Source organism: Staurois parvus, unplaced genomic scaffold (assembly GCF_062004578.1).
Source record: "Staurois parvus isolate SC_StPar_1 unplaced genomic scaffold, SC_StPar_1.0 ptg000636l, whole genome shotgun sequence".
Lineage (NCBI taxonomy): Eukaryota > Metazoa > Chordata > Amphibia > Anura > Ranidae > Staurois > Staurois parvus.
In genome coordinates, this window is record NW_028318432.1 from 6568508 (window position 1) to 6585823 (window position 17316).

At 45.5% G+C, this 17316-nt stretch overlaps 1 protein-coding gene across 1 annotated transcript in view; it reads right to left on the reverse strand.

The window, feature by feature from the left end:
• The window catches only part of CUNH10orf67 (chromosome unknown C10orf67 homolog), a 196609-nt gene that overhangs the window by 31419 nt on the left and 147874 nt on the right, over positions 1-17316 (reverse strand). The window contains exon 13 of the mRNA XM_089693700.1: positions 334-421. Coding sequence (XP_089549826.1) covers positions 334-421 — 88 coding nt within the window. The remainder of the gene's footprint in view (positions 1-333; positions 422-17316) is intronic.

The following is a 17316-nucleotide window of genomic DNA, read 5'->3' on the forward strand; positions in this document are numbered from 1 at the left end:
TTTGTTTGCACTAGCATCCAATTTTTCAGGACATGCTTTCAGAGTGTACCCCCTTCTTCAAGGCCCAAGCAGTACTCAGCTGATTCCCAAAGCCTTTAAACACCCAAAATGCATTGTATCTTTATTTACTATTTTACAAATAAAATTGGGATTTATAACAACTGAAAGTCTTCTGATTATAATTATGATGCCAAAACTGCATTTGAAAAGAGCTGGACAGTCTCTTGAAAAGTTGAGTAGCTGAAAGAGAATCCTCCCACCCATACTAAAAAACCCTTTAATTTTGGGTGTACAGACCTCTAGATATACAGTATAGATAGATGCAGTACATACCATATAACTGACAGACACTTTATGCAGGTTCATTGCCTGGCGATGGAGAGTCTGCCTCAGAAACATTTCATCTTTAATGGCATGAAAGCTTAATGACAAACAAACACAGATATTAAGACGCGGTCCAGTACAAATTACTAAACGTCACGGTAAATTAACAAATTTCATAAGTAAGTCAAATGAGTTCAAATTAAGCGTGACCCCCAGAAAACACTTTAAAATAAACCTGGGCAATTCAAATCAAAATGGAACTTCGCTGCATCTGAACGCCACAACGCATAAATACTATTTAGTTTATTTTTAATATTTAAAGCAAACTCCCCTATCCATCGAAGTCTCCATGTTTTAATTTGCTGAGAAATCACCCCTAGCATTTCTGGTTATGGCCATCTTGAGTAAAGGCAGATGATTCATGTAGCATTGATTTCCTGAATCCATCTGCTCTTTGTTCAGTCATACAAGCAGGAGAGCATGCATGGCTGAGAAAACCCCTCCTTCCCTCTAGAAGACTTCTGGGATGTATGACATCATATGCCTAGGCAAGAAACTAGTAAGTACCTGAACAAAGATAAAAAAAATTGCTTAAAATAAGTAAATGTGATATACATTCCTATCTATTTACTAATGCTAGCAGCATAAGGATTAAAAATAGTCAATGTTGAGAAAGTGAAGTTCCACTTTAAGCATCACATTATATGTATTATGTCTTATGAGAGGTTACGTTCCTTAAAACTGAAACTCAAAATAATCATTATATCAATATTTAGGAAGCTAAAAGGTATATGTTAATCACTACATTCCTAGAAAAGCATAATTGGGAACCATCCCTTTTTACCCTGAGCCTTGACAGGGCTGCTACTTGTAACCTTAAAGCATAAAACTCAAAACAAATAATGTAATATTGCAGTTTACCAGTCCTTCGATAAGGTGGCTGCATTAGTTTTCCTTTTTCAAGGTTCTTTGCTGTATTGTCACCTGGTGATCCTGTGAATAATGTGCTTCCTGTCCTTGGCCGGCTATGTCACCCCCTCTACCGTATCTACGGAGGTAACTATGGTGGTCAACCTTGGCTGATTTTCTAATATGGACTACAAACATTTCCGTATCTCTTCCACTACATTACGTGTGGGGTAGAGCAATGGGCAGTTTACAAGACAAAGCTAGGAAGGAAGATAAGTTTTAGTCAGCTCACAGGAAGTGACAAGGACACAGCATTTCTGGCAATATAAACAGGCATTTTCTGTACTTGCTGAAAATGTTCTTTGCTTAAATAGAAATGCAGTCACCATGTCTAAGAATTGTAAGCTACAATACACACAAAAGAAAAAAACAATATATAGGGATCTGAGTAATACCCTTTGAGTTTCCAGAAGGTTTTACGGACCCATGGTCAGTATTAGGCCTCATGCACACAGGGCATTTTAAAAACGGCGGTAGTACTAGCTGTATAAAGTTTTTTTCGCATTTTTTATCATTTTTGTATTAGTGTTTAGCTGTGTTTAGCCACATTCTTCCACATTAGAGTTTTTTAGCACAAAAAAATTTAAAAATGTTGGCTACAAACGCAGGTTTGCCTCGTTTTACAGCATTTTTTCAGCTAAAAAACTCCTATTGAAACCCACTAGTTCTGAGTTTTGTTTTCCAGTCTAAAAACACCCCTGCCAAAAACTGCTGATTAAAGCCTGTGTGTGCATGGACACATAGGATAACATGCTGGAGAGTTTACTGGCTGTAGAAAAAAACACCAGAAGCCAAAAACAGCAATTGTAGAAATGCCCAGTGTGCATGAGACCTTAATATGCCTAGTCCAGGTCTACCTCCTAGGCAAATCACTATATATTCATATCAACATATATAAACACTGGCATGCAATTCATAGCAGGCAAAGTATAAAACAGTTAGGTGAATCACAAAGTGGTCCGCCTCCATTTTGGAAAAATTAATCAATATGTTGAACGAGTACTCTTTCACAATCTCTCATAGACTGAATTGTTTAAGGATCAACTAATGTCCTCCAGTAGCTTGTTCTCTATATGAATAGCCAAGTATGGATAAACTTGAACTACTATTTCTCATATGCGGTAAAATGATGAATTATGCGTGTTCACTGAATATCCATTCCTGGTAAGAAACAAATGGGGGAGATTTACTACATTTGGACTTTGCAAAATCTGGTGCAGTTCTACATTGAAACTAATCAGCTTCCAGGTTTTATTGTGAAAGCTTAATTGAACAAGCTGAAGTTAGAAGCTGATTGGCTACCATGCACAGCTGCACCAGATTCTGACTGCTCCAGTTTTAGTAAATTTCCAATGTATCTTCACATTTGGCAACACTGTACATCAATGATTTCCCACCGAAAGCTATCCTGTGAGATTTAGAATAACTAGATTGTTACTTGCAAGGAATAGATATTAATGAATACATATGCTGTAGAACACCCTTTTCTCACATAGCAGAAATACAGGTTCAAGTAGATTTGTATATGGCTATACATAGAGAGAACAAACTACATTGAGGACCTTAGTGGATCCTTGATCGATTCAGTCTATGAGAGATTGCAACCAACAGGCTACTCGTTCAACATTTTGATTGATTATTTCCAAGAAGGTGAGCCACTTTGTAATTCACCTAATTGTTTTATACTTTGCTTGCTGTAACTTGCTTACCACACAGATCCAGTGTAGACATGAGATAAGAGGATCAGCAAGTATGGCTGCCCTCATGTATACATATAACTAAACGTAATATAAATAGCAGAAACAATGCTTCAGAATATTAGAACACAGGGGTAAGAATATTAATATGAAGCACATCTATTTCACGGGCTAGGTCTAAAAAACATTAAAAAGACTATTATTCAACTTTAAAGGTCATTTTAAGCACATCTACACTAACACTACATATACATTTTAGAATGAACCTGTATTTTACTCATACAATACAACGTGTTCACCTAATAGCCCTCATCCTGCCCATCTAACTGCTTGAAAAAAACTCTCTTTACTCCTCTGATATCCCATTCCCCTTCGCAGCTCTGTGTGAGGTCCAAAATGGTCTGGATGGAACTTTCTCAGGGCTAAGGCAGCTCCCTTTGCTCCCACCTGACAGATCTGGAGCCTGACAATTGGCCACTCAAGCATCTAATGCTGCATTGTGGGCAAAATGGGACAGAGTTACAGTGGGGATCGAAAGTTTGGGCACCCCAGCTAAAAATTTGTATTAATGTGCATAAAGAAGCCAAGGAAAGATGGAAAAATCTCCAAAAGGCATCAAATTACAGATTAGACATTCTTATAATATGTCAACAAAAATTAGATTTTATTTCCATCATTTACACTTTCAAAATAACAGAAAACAAAAAAATGGCGTCTGCAAAAGTTTGGGCACCCTGCAGAATTTATAGCATGCACTGCCCCCTTTGCCAAGCTGAGACCTGCCAGTGTCATGGATTGTTCTCAATCATCGTCTGGGAAGACCAGGTGATGTCAATCTCAAAGGTTTTAAATGCCCAGACTCATCTGACCTTGCCCCAACAATCAGCACCATGGGTTCTTCTAAGCAGTTGTCTAGAAAACTGAAACTGAAAATAGTTGACACTCACAAAGCTGGAGAAGGCTATAAGAAGATAGCAAAGCGTTTTCAGATGTCAATATCCTCTGTTCGGAATGTAATTAAGAAATGGCAGTCATCAGGAACAGTGGAAGTTAAAGCAAAATCTGGAAGACCAAGAAAAATATCAGACAGAACAGCTCGCAGGATTGTGAGAAAAACAATTCAAAACCCACGTTTGACTGCACGATCCCTCCAGAAAGATCCGGCAGACACTGGAGTTGTGGTACACTATTCCACTATAAAGAGATACTTGTACAAATATGGTCTTCATGGAAGAGTCATCAGAAGAAAACCTCTTCTACGTCCTCACCACAAAAATCATCGTTTGAACTTTGCAAATGAACATATAGACAAGCCTGATGCATTTTGGAAACAAGTTCTGTGGACCGATGAGGTTAAAATTGAACTTTTTGGACGGAATGAGCAAAGGTACGTTGGAGAAGAAGGGGCACGGAATTTAATGAAAAGAACCTCTGTCCAACTGTTAAGCATGGGGTTGGATCAATCATGCTTTGGGGTTGTGTTGCAGCCAGTGGCACAGGGAACATCTCACAAGTAGAAGGAAAAATGGATTCAATAAAATTTCAGCAAATTTTGGATGGTAACTTGATGCCATTTGTGAAAAAGCTGAAGTTAAAGAGAGGATGGCTTTTACAAATGGATAATGATCCTAAACACACCTGGAAATCCACGGGGGATTACATCAAGAGGCGTAAACTGAAGGTTTTGCCATGGCCTTCACAATCTCCTGACCTCAACATAATTGAAAATCTATGGATAGACCTTAAAAGAGCAGCGCGTGACAGACAACCCAGAAATCTCAAAGAACTGGAAGACTTTTGTAAGGAAGAATGGGCAAAGATAGCTCAAACAAGAATTGAAAGACTCTTGGCTGGCTACAAAAAGGGTTTACAAGCTGTGATACTTGCCAAAGGGGGCAGTACAAGATATTAACTCTGCAGGGTGCCCAAACTTTTGCAGATGCCATTTTTTTGTTTTCTGTTATTTTGAAAGTGTAAATGATGGAAATAAAATCTAACTTTTGTTGACATATTATAAGAATGTCTAATCTGTAATTTGATGCCTTTTGGAGATTTTTCCATCTTTCCTTGGCTTCTTTATGCACATTAATACAAATTTTTAGCTGGGGTGCCCAAACTTTTGATCCCCACTGTACATGGTTCCCAGTACTGTGAAGTGTCTTATATAAAGAATAAGTGAACTCTTAACTGTACTCCACAGATCTGCACAATCTAAAAAGTGAATATGTTGTCATACTGAATGTTAATGTTTTCTGGAACTCCGAGACACCATGAAGGACAGAGGCTATTCTGGACTTTATTTCACAAAAAATATATTGAATTTTAGAATCAGATACAGCTAACTCAAAGAGAAGACATCAGCATTCAATTGACGTTACCAACAGAAGGAAGCCCTGGAGGTGGGTGTGCATGGAGGCCTTCCCCATGATATATAATGATACAGGAGCAAATAAGATGCAGATCAAGCTGCATTTCCAAGGATCCAATAAATACAATTATGTAAAAGCTCAGATGGCGAGTAGGGGATCCCATGTAGGGTTTCTCAGCTGCCAGGCCAATTAAGTGTGACATTCAAGGCCCAAATAGAAACAAATAGGTCAGATTACAAAGGTTAGGTTAAAGATGAGGAAAAAAAAAGAGAAGAGAAATGGGGATGCTTCAGGGAGAGGAGGTACCAGCTACAGCAAAAGAAGGGAGCAAACGAAGCATAGGTGGAAGTTGTAGTCTAGCTATGGGCCCCAATCCTTCAAAAATTTAGTGTGAATGTCTGCCAATATGGAGGACAGCTTTTCACGAATCATAGTTCCAATAATTCTATGCTTGACCTCTACAAAGTTATAGATAGATGTCTCCAGGTCTTGGCAAGTGTTTGCCTAACCATGAAAAACACAAACCTCACCAGTTTTTTCTGATACTCATGATGGTTTTGTGCAGGAAATATTCCGTGGATTTTCGAACGAGGTTCTTATTCAACACCAATTGGAGCACGGCATAGACCCATATCCAAAATTGAGTGGCCTTGGAGAAAGACCACCATATATGGAAGAGGGTACCACGCTTGTTGCAGCCTCAGAAACAAAGTGAAAATACATTTGGTATTTCGAACTTTAATTCGAAATTCAAACCTAACATTGGCTAATCACCCACATAATTAGCCTAACATAAAGAATAGAAATATAAAATAAATTTTACATATCTTAATAGTTTTGAATTAAATTAGTAGCCATTTTTAATAACTTTTAGTTTTTATAACTTTTTTTGTGTTTCATTTAGGGGTTGGGATATGTAGTGATCATTTATAGCAGTGAAAAAGGCAAAGAGAAGTTAAAAGGAGTAAAAACATGTATTTCAGCAACAGCATCCTTGAGTTGACACAACTGAACAATGTTTAATAAAGTCAAAGATAGTGAAAGAGAAAATATGACTCAAAGCGCAAACAGGCAAATCGCAGCTTATGAAACGAGAAGTAGATAAAGGACAACATACACCCTCTGGCTTATCACACAGCGGCCACAAATCATAAAGCTGTCTCTACTTATCTTTCTTCTCTTTTACTAGCTGGGGCCATACCATAAGGATGCAATTGTAGTTAATGAGCAGTCGCATCAGGCCCAAGTGTAATAATGAGTCAGTCATTTCTAATCTGAAAAACGAGGCCTCACATTCAGCCTATTCATCCTTGAAGCAAACAAGTGGCTGTAGCCTTTACAACTACCACTTGTGTTGTAGAGATGGCGATACATAGGATCTAATTCTCAGTGGGGCGCTCTGGAAAAAAATTGATGTTCTGATATGCAATCAGTTTTTTCTCACCAGTTCTGCCTGGCTAGTCCTGCACTTTACTATTACCAAGTGAGACTGCAATAAAAGTCCTGAGCCAATTGTGAGGTGCCAGATGTTGAAGGACGCAGCAACATTTATATATTGCCTACAGCTGGTGGATCTTGACAATAGAACTGTACTCTAAATTGAATTTACCTTTTTTATTTTTATGCCAAGTAAGATGATTTTATCTAGCCCTCGCCTCAGCAACCAGCAGAATGTGCTGAGTTGGCTAGGAACACCATCATAATATATCCAACAGAATCATTAACTTTGGCTCAGTAATGCTGGGCTAAAATACTGAGAGTCTGTGCATGTAGGTATTGGTCTAGCCATTGTCTGTGCAGAGATCTTTTATAATCGGCTGTATGCAGACTTATTGCATCCTTCATGTTGCAGAATCCTCCCTCCTACTGGGTAGGACTGAGCTCTTTGTCACATTATTATGTTCTTTGTACAACGTAAGCTCCCTTTTTATCTGAGACACACAGAGTGGACCTACCTGGCCCGCATTTTCAGATGGGGGGTACAATGCCAGGTTACCAACAAGAAAATTTCAATCAATAGGGTGATCTGGTGCACTACACTATAGACCTTTCAAAGAAGGTAGACTTTTTTTATAGACCTTCAAATTTCAGACTTCAAGCATAATCTTTTTTTACCACTATTCCTACACCAATATGCTCAAAAAAGCCTTTCTATTTATAGGAGTAATCATATTTGCACATGTAGGCAACCATAATAGCGTAATATACATACTGTATTACCTGCTGAGCAATTAAAGTGAAACTGTCAGCCATTTAAAAATTTGAACTTCCTCTTCTCATGGTGCCTGCTCCTACTTTTATTAGCCAGAAAACTCCTGTCTGTGCATCTCTTTAAAACTACTTTAATTTACATACAATTATCAGGGGTCTGACTTCTATGAATTCTGTGCTAAACCCCACCTTCTGCTATTTTCCAATCCAATGAGTGTCCCCCTATAGGTCATGGAGGTATTTAACGGATAAGGGCACTTAGCAAAGTTTATCTCGGTTAAGGTTACATAACAATATCAAACTACTTTCAGAAAGGCACAAACATTTTTAATTTATAAACATAATGGTGTCCGTTCTTTAATCTGTTTACTTTTTAAAAGGTTAAAAATGGCCGACTGCTTCTCTTTAAACAGACCCTGATAGGTCTCTATACAAATCAGAATGTCAGTTCCCTGCAATAGAAGAGATAATTCTACTAATCTATACATTGGTCAATGTCTCATACCTAGGGTTGCCACTAGAGATGAGCGAATTGAACTTGGCGAAGTGGAATTCGTTTCGAAGATTAGGAAAAATTCGATTCGCGCCGAATCCGAAAATTAGCAGACTTCGGATGCGCGAATCGAAATTTTCCAAAAATGGCGGCGACATGTGTGGCGACGGAGCGGGGATCTCTGGGAAGGCGCGCAGACAAGGTGCGCTGACCCATAATGCATTCATTCATGACATGTGATCGCATTAGCCAATCAGCAGCCAGCCAGCACTGTGTAATGGTCGAGCTATAAATTGCGGCCATCTTAGAATTCTCCATTAGCCTCCGGTCATTCAAGAGAGACAGACCTCTCTGTATTAGGGACAGAGTTAGGGCCAAAGAGACTTTAGGGACACAGAATTGTTACTCAGGGACACAGAACTGTTACTCAGGGACAGACACAGAATTGTTACTCAGGGACAGACACAGAATTGTTACTGAGGGACACAGAATTGTTACTGAGGGACACAGAATTGTTACTGAGGGACACAGAACTGTTACTCAGGGACACAGAATTGTTACTCAGGGACACAGAATTGTTACTCAGGGACAGACACAGAATTGTTACTGAGGGACACAGAATTGTTACTGAGGGACACAGAATTGTTACTGAGGGACACAGAATTGTTACTCAGGGACAGACACAGAATTGTTACTGAGGGACACAGAATTGTTACTGAGGGACACAGAATTTTTACTGAGGGACACAGAATTGTTACTGAGGGACACAGAATTGTTACTCAGGGACACAGAATTGTTACTCAGGGACACAGAATTGTTACTCAGGGACACAGAACTGTTACTCAGGGACACAGAATTGTTACTCAGGGACACAGAACTGTTACTCAGGGACACAGAACTGTTACTCAGGGACACAGAATTGTTACTCAGGGACAGACACAGAATTGTTACTGAGGGACAAGGAATTGTTACTGAGGGACACAGAATTGTTACTGAGGGACACAGAATTGTTACTCAGGGACAGACACAGAATTGTTACTGAGGGACACAGAATTGTTACTGAGGGACACAGAATTGTTACTCAGGGACAGACACAGAATTGTTACTGAGGGACACAGAATTGTTACTGAGGGACACAGAATTGTTACTCAGGGACACAGAATTGTTACTCAGGGACAGAGAACTGTTACTCAGGGACAAAGAATTGTTACTCAGGGACACAGAACTGTTACTCAGGGACACAGAATTGTTACTCAGGGACAGACACAGAATTGTTACTGAGGGACACAGAATTGTTACTCAGGGACACAGAATTGTTACTCAGGGACACAGAACTGTTACTCAGGGACACAGAATTGTTACTCAGGGACACAGAATTGTTACTCAGGGACACAGAACTGTTACTCAGGGACAGACACAGAATTGTTACTCAGGGACAGACACAGAATTGTTACTGAGGGACACAGAATTGTTACTGAGGGACACAGAATTGTTACTGAGGGACACAGAATTGTTACTCAGGGACAGACACAGAATTGTTACTGAGGGACACAGAATTGTTACTGAGGGACACAGAATTGTTACTCAGGGACACAGAACTGTTACTCAGGGACACAGAATTGTTACTCAGGGAAACAGAACTGTTACTCAGGGACACAGAATTGTTACTCAGGGACAGACACAGAATTGTTACTGAGGGACACAGAATTGTTACTGAGGGACACAGAATTGTTACTGAGGGACACAGAATTGTTACTCAGGGACAGACACAGAATTGTTACTGAGGGACACAGAATTGTTACTGAGGGACACAGAATTGTTACTCAGGGACAGACACAGAATTGTTACTGAGGGACACAGAATTGTTACTGAGGGACACAGAATTGTTACTGAGGGACACAGAATTGTTACTCAGGGACACAGAACTGTTACTCAGGGACACAGAATTGTTACTCAGGGACACAGAACTGTTACTCAGGGACACAGAATTGTTACTCAGGGACAGACACAGAATTGTTACTGAGGGACACAGAATTGTTACTGAGGGACACAGAATTGTTACTCAGGGACAGACACAGAATTGTTACTGAGGGACACAGAATTGTTACTCAGGGACACAGAACTGTTACTCAGGGACACAGAATTGTTACTCAGGGACACAGAACTGTTACTCAGGGACACAGAATTGTTACTCAGGGACAGACACAGAATTGTTACTGAGGGACACAGAATTGTTACTCAGGGACAGACACAGAATTGTTACTGAGGGACACAGAATTGTTACTGAGGGACACAGAATTGTTACTCAGGGACAGACACAGAATTGTTACTGAGGGACACAGAATTGTTACTGAGGGACACAGAATTGTTACTCAGGGACACAGAATTGTTACTCAGGGACACAGAACTGTTACTCAGGGACACAGAATTGTTACTCAGGGACACAGAACTGTTACTCAGGGACACAGAACTGTTACTCAGGGACAGACAGAATTGTTACTCAGGGACACAGAATTGTTACTGAGGGACACAGAATTGTTACTGAGGGACACAGAATTGTTACTCAGGGACAGACACAGAATTGTTACTGAGGGACACAGAATTGTTACTGAGGGACACAGAATTGTTACTGAGGGACACAGAATTGTTACTCAGGGACACAGAATTGTTACTCAGGGACACAGAACTGTTACTCAGGGACACAGAATCGTTACTCAGGGACACAGAACTGTTACTCAGGGACACAGAACTGTTACTCAGGGACAGACACAGAACTGTTACTCAGGGACACAGAATTGTTACTCAGGGACACAGAACTGTTACTCAGGGACACAGAATTGTTACTCAGGGACAGACACAGAATTGTTACTGAGGGACACAGATATGTTACTGAGGGACACAGAATTGTTACTCAGGGACAGACACAGAATTGTTACTGAGGGACACAGAATTGTTACTCAGGGACACAGAATTGTTACTCAGGGACACAGAACTGTTACTCAGGGAAACAGAACTGTTACTCAGGGACACAGAATTGTTACTCAGGGACAGACACAGAATTGTTACTGAGGGACACAGAATTGTTACTCAGGGACAGACACAGAATTGTTACTGAGGGACACAGAATTGTTACTGAGGGACACAGAATTGTTACTGAGGGACACAGAATTGTTACTCAGGGACAGACACAGAATTGTTACTGAGGGACACAGAATTGTTACTGAGGGACACAGAATTGTTACTGAGGGACACAGAATTGTTACTCAGGGACACAGAATTGTTACTCAGGGACACAGAACTGATAGTTAGGGACACAGAATTGTTACTCAGGGACACAGAACTGTTACTCAGGGACACAGAATTGTTACTCAGGGACAGACACAGAATTGTTACTGAGGGACACAGAATTGTTACTGAGGGACACAGAATTGTTACTCAGGGACACAGAATTGTTACTCAGGGACACAGAACTGTTACTCAGGGACACAGAATTGTTACTCAGGGACACAGAACTGTTACTCAGGGACACAGAATTGTTACTCAGGGACAGACACAGAATTGTTACTGAGGGACACAGAATTGTTACTGAGGGACACAGAATTGTTACTCAGGGACAGACACAGAATTGTTACTGAGGGACACAGAATTGTTACTGAGGGACACAGAATTGTTACTGAGGGACACAGAATTGTTACTCAGGGACACAGAACTGTTACTCAGGGACACAGAACTGTTACTCAGGGACACAGAACTGTTACTCAGGGACACAGAATTGTTACTCAGGGACAGACACAGAATTGTTACTGAGGGACACAGAATTGTTACTGAGGGACACAGAATTGTTACTGAGGGACACAGAATTGTTACTGAGGGACAGACACAGAATTGTTACTGAGGGACACAGAATTGTTACTCAGGGACAGACACAGAATTGTTACTCAGGGACACAGAATCGTTACTCAGGGACACAGAATCGTTACTCAGGGACACAGAATCGTTGAATTAAAGAGTATGTCAGACAACACGCAGAGGAGTGGCAGAGGAGGCAATGTTTCAGGAGCGAGCAGACGTGGCAGCAGAGGAAGGGGTCGAGGCAGCACTAGTCGCAGCCAGAGGCCAGTGCTCCCGGTGTCATCCAGCGGTCGTGTCTCCACCGACAACCCTGCCGTTATCGATTGCTTGGCTCGGTCGTCTTCCTCTTCCCAGGTCACCTCTGACACCTACAGCCAACGGTCGGTGGGTACGTCAGACACAACCGTTAGTTGGCATGGCCCGGGAGCAAGCCCACTGAAATCACGTGTCCTCTACCTGCCCCTGTCCTTTGGTGTTCCCTCACCAAGCGAAGTATCGCATGCTGTGGGCTCAGCCCCACTGTACAGTGAGGAAGAGCTAACAGAGAGCGGTCAGGAACGGGGGGAGACATCCGCCTCTTCAGCAGCCAGGCGAAGAAGTACTGGCGAGGAGAGTGGCTCGGTAGCCGGTCTAGAGACAGGTCTGTCTCCTGACCCACACGCAGCCGAGGGGGCTAGTAGTGAGGCGGAGACCCTAATTGATGATGATGAGGCTGATCGCACTTGGCAGCCTCGTCGTCATCAGGCTATTGCTTCCGCATCATCAGGAGAAGAGGGTGCCAGCTTGGCAGCGAGCAAAACAGTCGGTGGGTTGCCCAGGAGGCAGCAGGGTCGCAGCAGTGTCAGTGGAGGCAAACGGCCACGGAGTAGAGCACCAGCTCCACTGCAGCCTACCACCATGGCCAGTAGTGGTGCCGGTGTGCACGGAGGAAGTAGCAGTCAGCCAGTGAGGAGTAGCGGGGGCAAAGTTTCCTACTCGGCGGTGTGGCAATTTTTCGTCAAGCCGCCCGAGGAAGTAAACGTAGCCGTATGTCGACTATGTGGCCAGAAAGTCAAGCGTGGCCAGGGGGCCCATGTCTCCATCACCACACTCTGCCATGTGCCACTTTCAGGTCTCCTCACACTGCTGGTGGGTTCCATTTTGTCATAGGGTGCTGGCAGATTACGGGCCTCCCATTGCTGCTGCCAGGCCCGTAATCTGTCATGGGCCCCTGTACCGACTCCTCATGCTGCTGCCAGGCCCGTAATCTGTCATGGGTCCCTGTATGGCCTCCCATTGCTGCTGTCTCCATCGCCACACTCTGCCATGTGCCACTTTCAGGTCTCCTCACACTGCTGGTGGGTTCCATTTTGTCATAGGGTGCTGGCAGATTACGGGCCTCCCATTGCTGCTGCCAGGCCCGTAATCTGCCATGGGCCCCTGTACCGCCTCCTCATGCTGCTGCCAGATCCAGAGTGTGTCATGGGTCCCTGTACGGCCTCCCATTGCTGCTGTCTCCATCGCCACACTCTGCCATGTGCCACTTTCAGGTCTCCTCACACTGCTGGTGGGTTCCATTTTGTCATAGGGTGCTGGCAGATTACGGGCCTCCCATTGCTGCTGCCAGGCCCGTAATCTGTCATAGGCCCCTGTACCGCCTCCTCATGCTGCTGCCAGGCCCGTAATCTGTCATGGGTCCCTGTACGGCCTCCCACTGCTGCTGTCTCCATCGCCACACTCTGCCATGTGCCACTTTCAGGTCTCCTCACACTGCTGGTGGGTTCCATTTTGTCATAGGGTGCTGGCAGATTACGGGCCTCCCATTGCTGCTGCCAGGCCCGTAATCTGTCATGGGCCCCTGTACCGCCTCCTCATGCTGCTGCCAGGCCCGTAATCTGTCATGGGTCCCTGTATGGCCTCCTATTGCTGCTGTCTCCATCGCCACACTCTGCCATGTGCCACTTTCAGGTCTCCTCACACTGCTGGTGGGTTCCATTTTGTCATAGGGTGCTGGCAGATTACGGGCCTCCCATTGCTGCTGCCTGGCCCGTAATCTGTCATGGGCCCCTGTACCGCCTCCTCATGCTGCTGCCAGGCCCGTAATCTGTCATGGGTCCATGTACGGCCTCCCATTGCTGCTGTCTCCATCGCCACACTCTGCCATGTGCCACTTTCAGGTCTCCTCACACTGCTGGTGGGTTCCATTTTGTCATAGGGTGCTGGCAGATTACGGGCCTCCCATTGCTGCTGCCAGGCCCGTAATCTGTCATGGGCCCCTGTACCGCCTCCTCATGCTGCTGCCAGGCCCGTAATCTGTCATGGGTCCCTGTACGGCCTCCCATTGCTGCTGTCTCCATCGCCACACTCTGCCATGTGCCACTTTCAGGTCTCCTCACACTGCTGGTGGGTTCCATTTTGTCATAGGGTGCTGGCAGATTACGGGCCTCCCATTGCTGCTGCCAGGCTCGTAATCTGCCATGGGCCCCTGTACCGCCTCCTCATGCTGCTGCCAGGTCCAGAGTGTGTCATGGGTCCCTGTACGGCCTCCCATTGCTGCTGTCTCCATCGCCACACTCTGCCATGTGCCACTTTCAGGTCTCCTCACACTGCTGGTGGGTTCCATTTTGTCATAGGGTGCTGGCAGATTACGGGCCTCCCATTGCTGCTGCCAGGCCCGTAATCTGCCATGGGCCCCCGTACCGACTCCTCATGCTGTGACGTTGCAACAAGGTGGAATTCAACCCTACATATGTTAGACCGCCTTTACGAACAGCGAAAGGCCATCACCGATTTCCTGATGTTACAAACGGATAAAGGTACTCCCCTGTGTAACTTAGATGTCAGCCATTGGCAGCTCATGCGTGACACCTGCTGCTTGCTCAGGCCCTTTGAGGAGGCCACGCTATTCGTGAGTCGGCAGGACTATGGGATGAACGACGTCATTCCTCTGTTGCACGTCCTGGAACAAATGCTGTTAACAATGGCTGGTCAGGGTGCGGTAGACGTGGCGCACAGATCTCAACGCCACATGACCCCTGTGGGGGCAGGACAGGAAGAAGAGGAGGAGGTAGAGGAGGACATTGGTGCTCAGGAATTATTGAGTGAAATGGGTGGTTTTTCCACTCAGCGGACAGGAGTGGAGGAGCAGGAGCATCTGGTAGAGGAGGAGGAGGAGACAGAGGACCCAGACGCACCGTGGCAGTATGCTGTGGAGATGGAGGCAGGGAGTCCCTCGCATTCCTTGGCACAAATGGCCCATAGCATGCTCGGTTGCTTGCGTAGCGACAGCCGAATAATAACCATCAGACAGAGGGATGACTTTTGGCTGTCCACCTTGTTGGACCCTCGCTACCGTTCAAAAATGGTGGCCTTTTTCACACCTGCTGAGAGGGAGGCCAAAATAACGTACTATAAAAACCACCTATGTAGTCAGTTGGTCTTTGCCTTTCTGCGCCAACGTCCATCCTCAGACACTGTGGGCCCTGTGCGCTCGCGTTCCGCTGCCATGGCAGCAGGGGAGGGGTGGGGTGGTAGGAGCAGTGGCAGCTCCACCAGCAGCGGCTGCCTCAGTCTGCAGTCGATGATGAGTAGCTTTCTTCACCAGCGCAGTGAGGAAACTACTAACCAGCCGCAGCAGCAGCAGCATCAGGTGGACCTGGAGCAGGACCTCAAACAACAGGCTTGGGCCTACTTGGACAGCACCCTGCCAACCGAGGTAGACAATCCCCTTGACTACTGGGCAACGAAACTTGACCTTTGGCCCCAACTAGCTGAATTTGCCCTTGAAAGGCTGTCATGCCCGGCCAGTAGCGTGGCATCGGAGCGCGTGTTTAGTGCGGCAGGAGGTATTGTAACTCCGCGGAGGACACGACTGTCCACCCAAAGCGTGGAGAGACTCACGTTTGTGAAAATGAATCAGGCATGGATTAGTCTGGATTTCAAACCACCAGTTCCTGACACAACTGACTAAATCCGCCATGAATCATGCCCCAAACATGTTATTATTTTTAACATAGGCCTCTGTATGGCCTTCAATTTAAGCTGCTTACGCTTCGCCACTCTGCCATGGGCCCCTGTACCGCCTCCTCTTGCTGCTGCCAGGTCCAGAGTGTCTCATGGGTCCCTGTACGGCCTCCCATTGCTGCTGTCTCCATCGCCACACTCTGCCATGTGCCACTTTCAGGTCTCCTCACACTGCTGGTGGGTTCCATTTTGTCATAGGGTGCTGGCAGATTACGGGCCTCCCATTGCTGCTGCCAGGCCCGTAATCTGCCATGGGCCCCCGTACCGCCTCCTCATGCTGCTGCCAGGCCCGTAATCTGTCATGGGCCCCTGTACCGCCTCCTCATGCTGCTGCCAGGTCCAGAGTGTGTCATGGGTCCCTGTACGGCCTCCCATTGCTGCTGTCTCCATCGCCACACTCTGCCATGTGCCACTTTCAGGTCTCCTCACACTGCTGGTGGGTTCCATTTTGTCATAGGGTGCTGGCAGATTACGGGCCTCCCATTGCTGCTGCCAGGCCCGTAATCTGCCATGGGCCCCCGTACCAACTCCTCATGCTGCTGCCAGGCCCGTAATCTGTCATGGGCCCCTGTACCGCCTCCTCATGCTGCTGCCAGGTCCAGAGTGTGTCATGGGTCCCTGTACGGCCTCCCATTGCTGCTGTCTCCATCGCCACACTCTGCCATGTGCCACTTTCAGGTCTCCTCACACTGCTGGTGGGTTCCATTTTGTCATAGGGTGCTGGCAGATTACGGGCCTCCCATTGCTGCTGCCAGGCTCGTAATCTGCCATGGGCCCCCGTACCGCCTCCTCATGCTGCTGCCAGGTCCAGAGTGTCTCATGGGTCCCTGTACGGCCTCCCATTGCTGCTGTCTCCATCGCCACACTCTGCCATGTGCCACTTTCAGGTCTCCTCACACTGCTGGTGGGTTCCATTTTGTCATAGGGTGCTGGCAGATTACGGGCCTCCCATTGCTGCTGCCAGGCCCGTAATCTGCCATGGGCCCCCGTACCGCCTCCTCATGCTGCTGCTAGATCCAGAGTGTCTCATGGGTCCCTGTATGGCCTCCCATTGCTGCTGTCTCCATCTCCACACTCTGCCATGTGCCACTTTTAGGTCTCCTCACACTGCTGGTGGGTTCCATTTTGTCATAGGGTGCTGGCAGATTACAGGCCTGCCATTGCTGCTGCCAGGCCCGTAATCTGCCATGGGCCCCCGTACCGACTCCTCATGCTGCTGCCAGGTCCAGAGTGTCTCATGGGTCCCTGTACGGCCTCCCATTGCTGCTGTCTCCATCGCCACACTCTGCCATGTGCCACTTTCAGGTCTCCTCACACTGCTGGTGGGTTCCATTTTGTCATAGGGTGCTGGCAGATTACGGGCCTCCCATTGCTGCTGCCAGGCCCGTAATCTGCCATG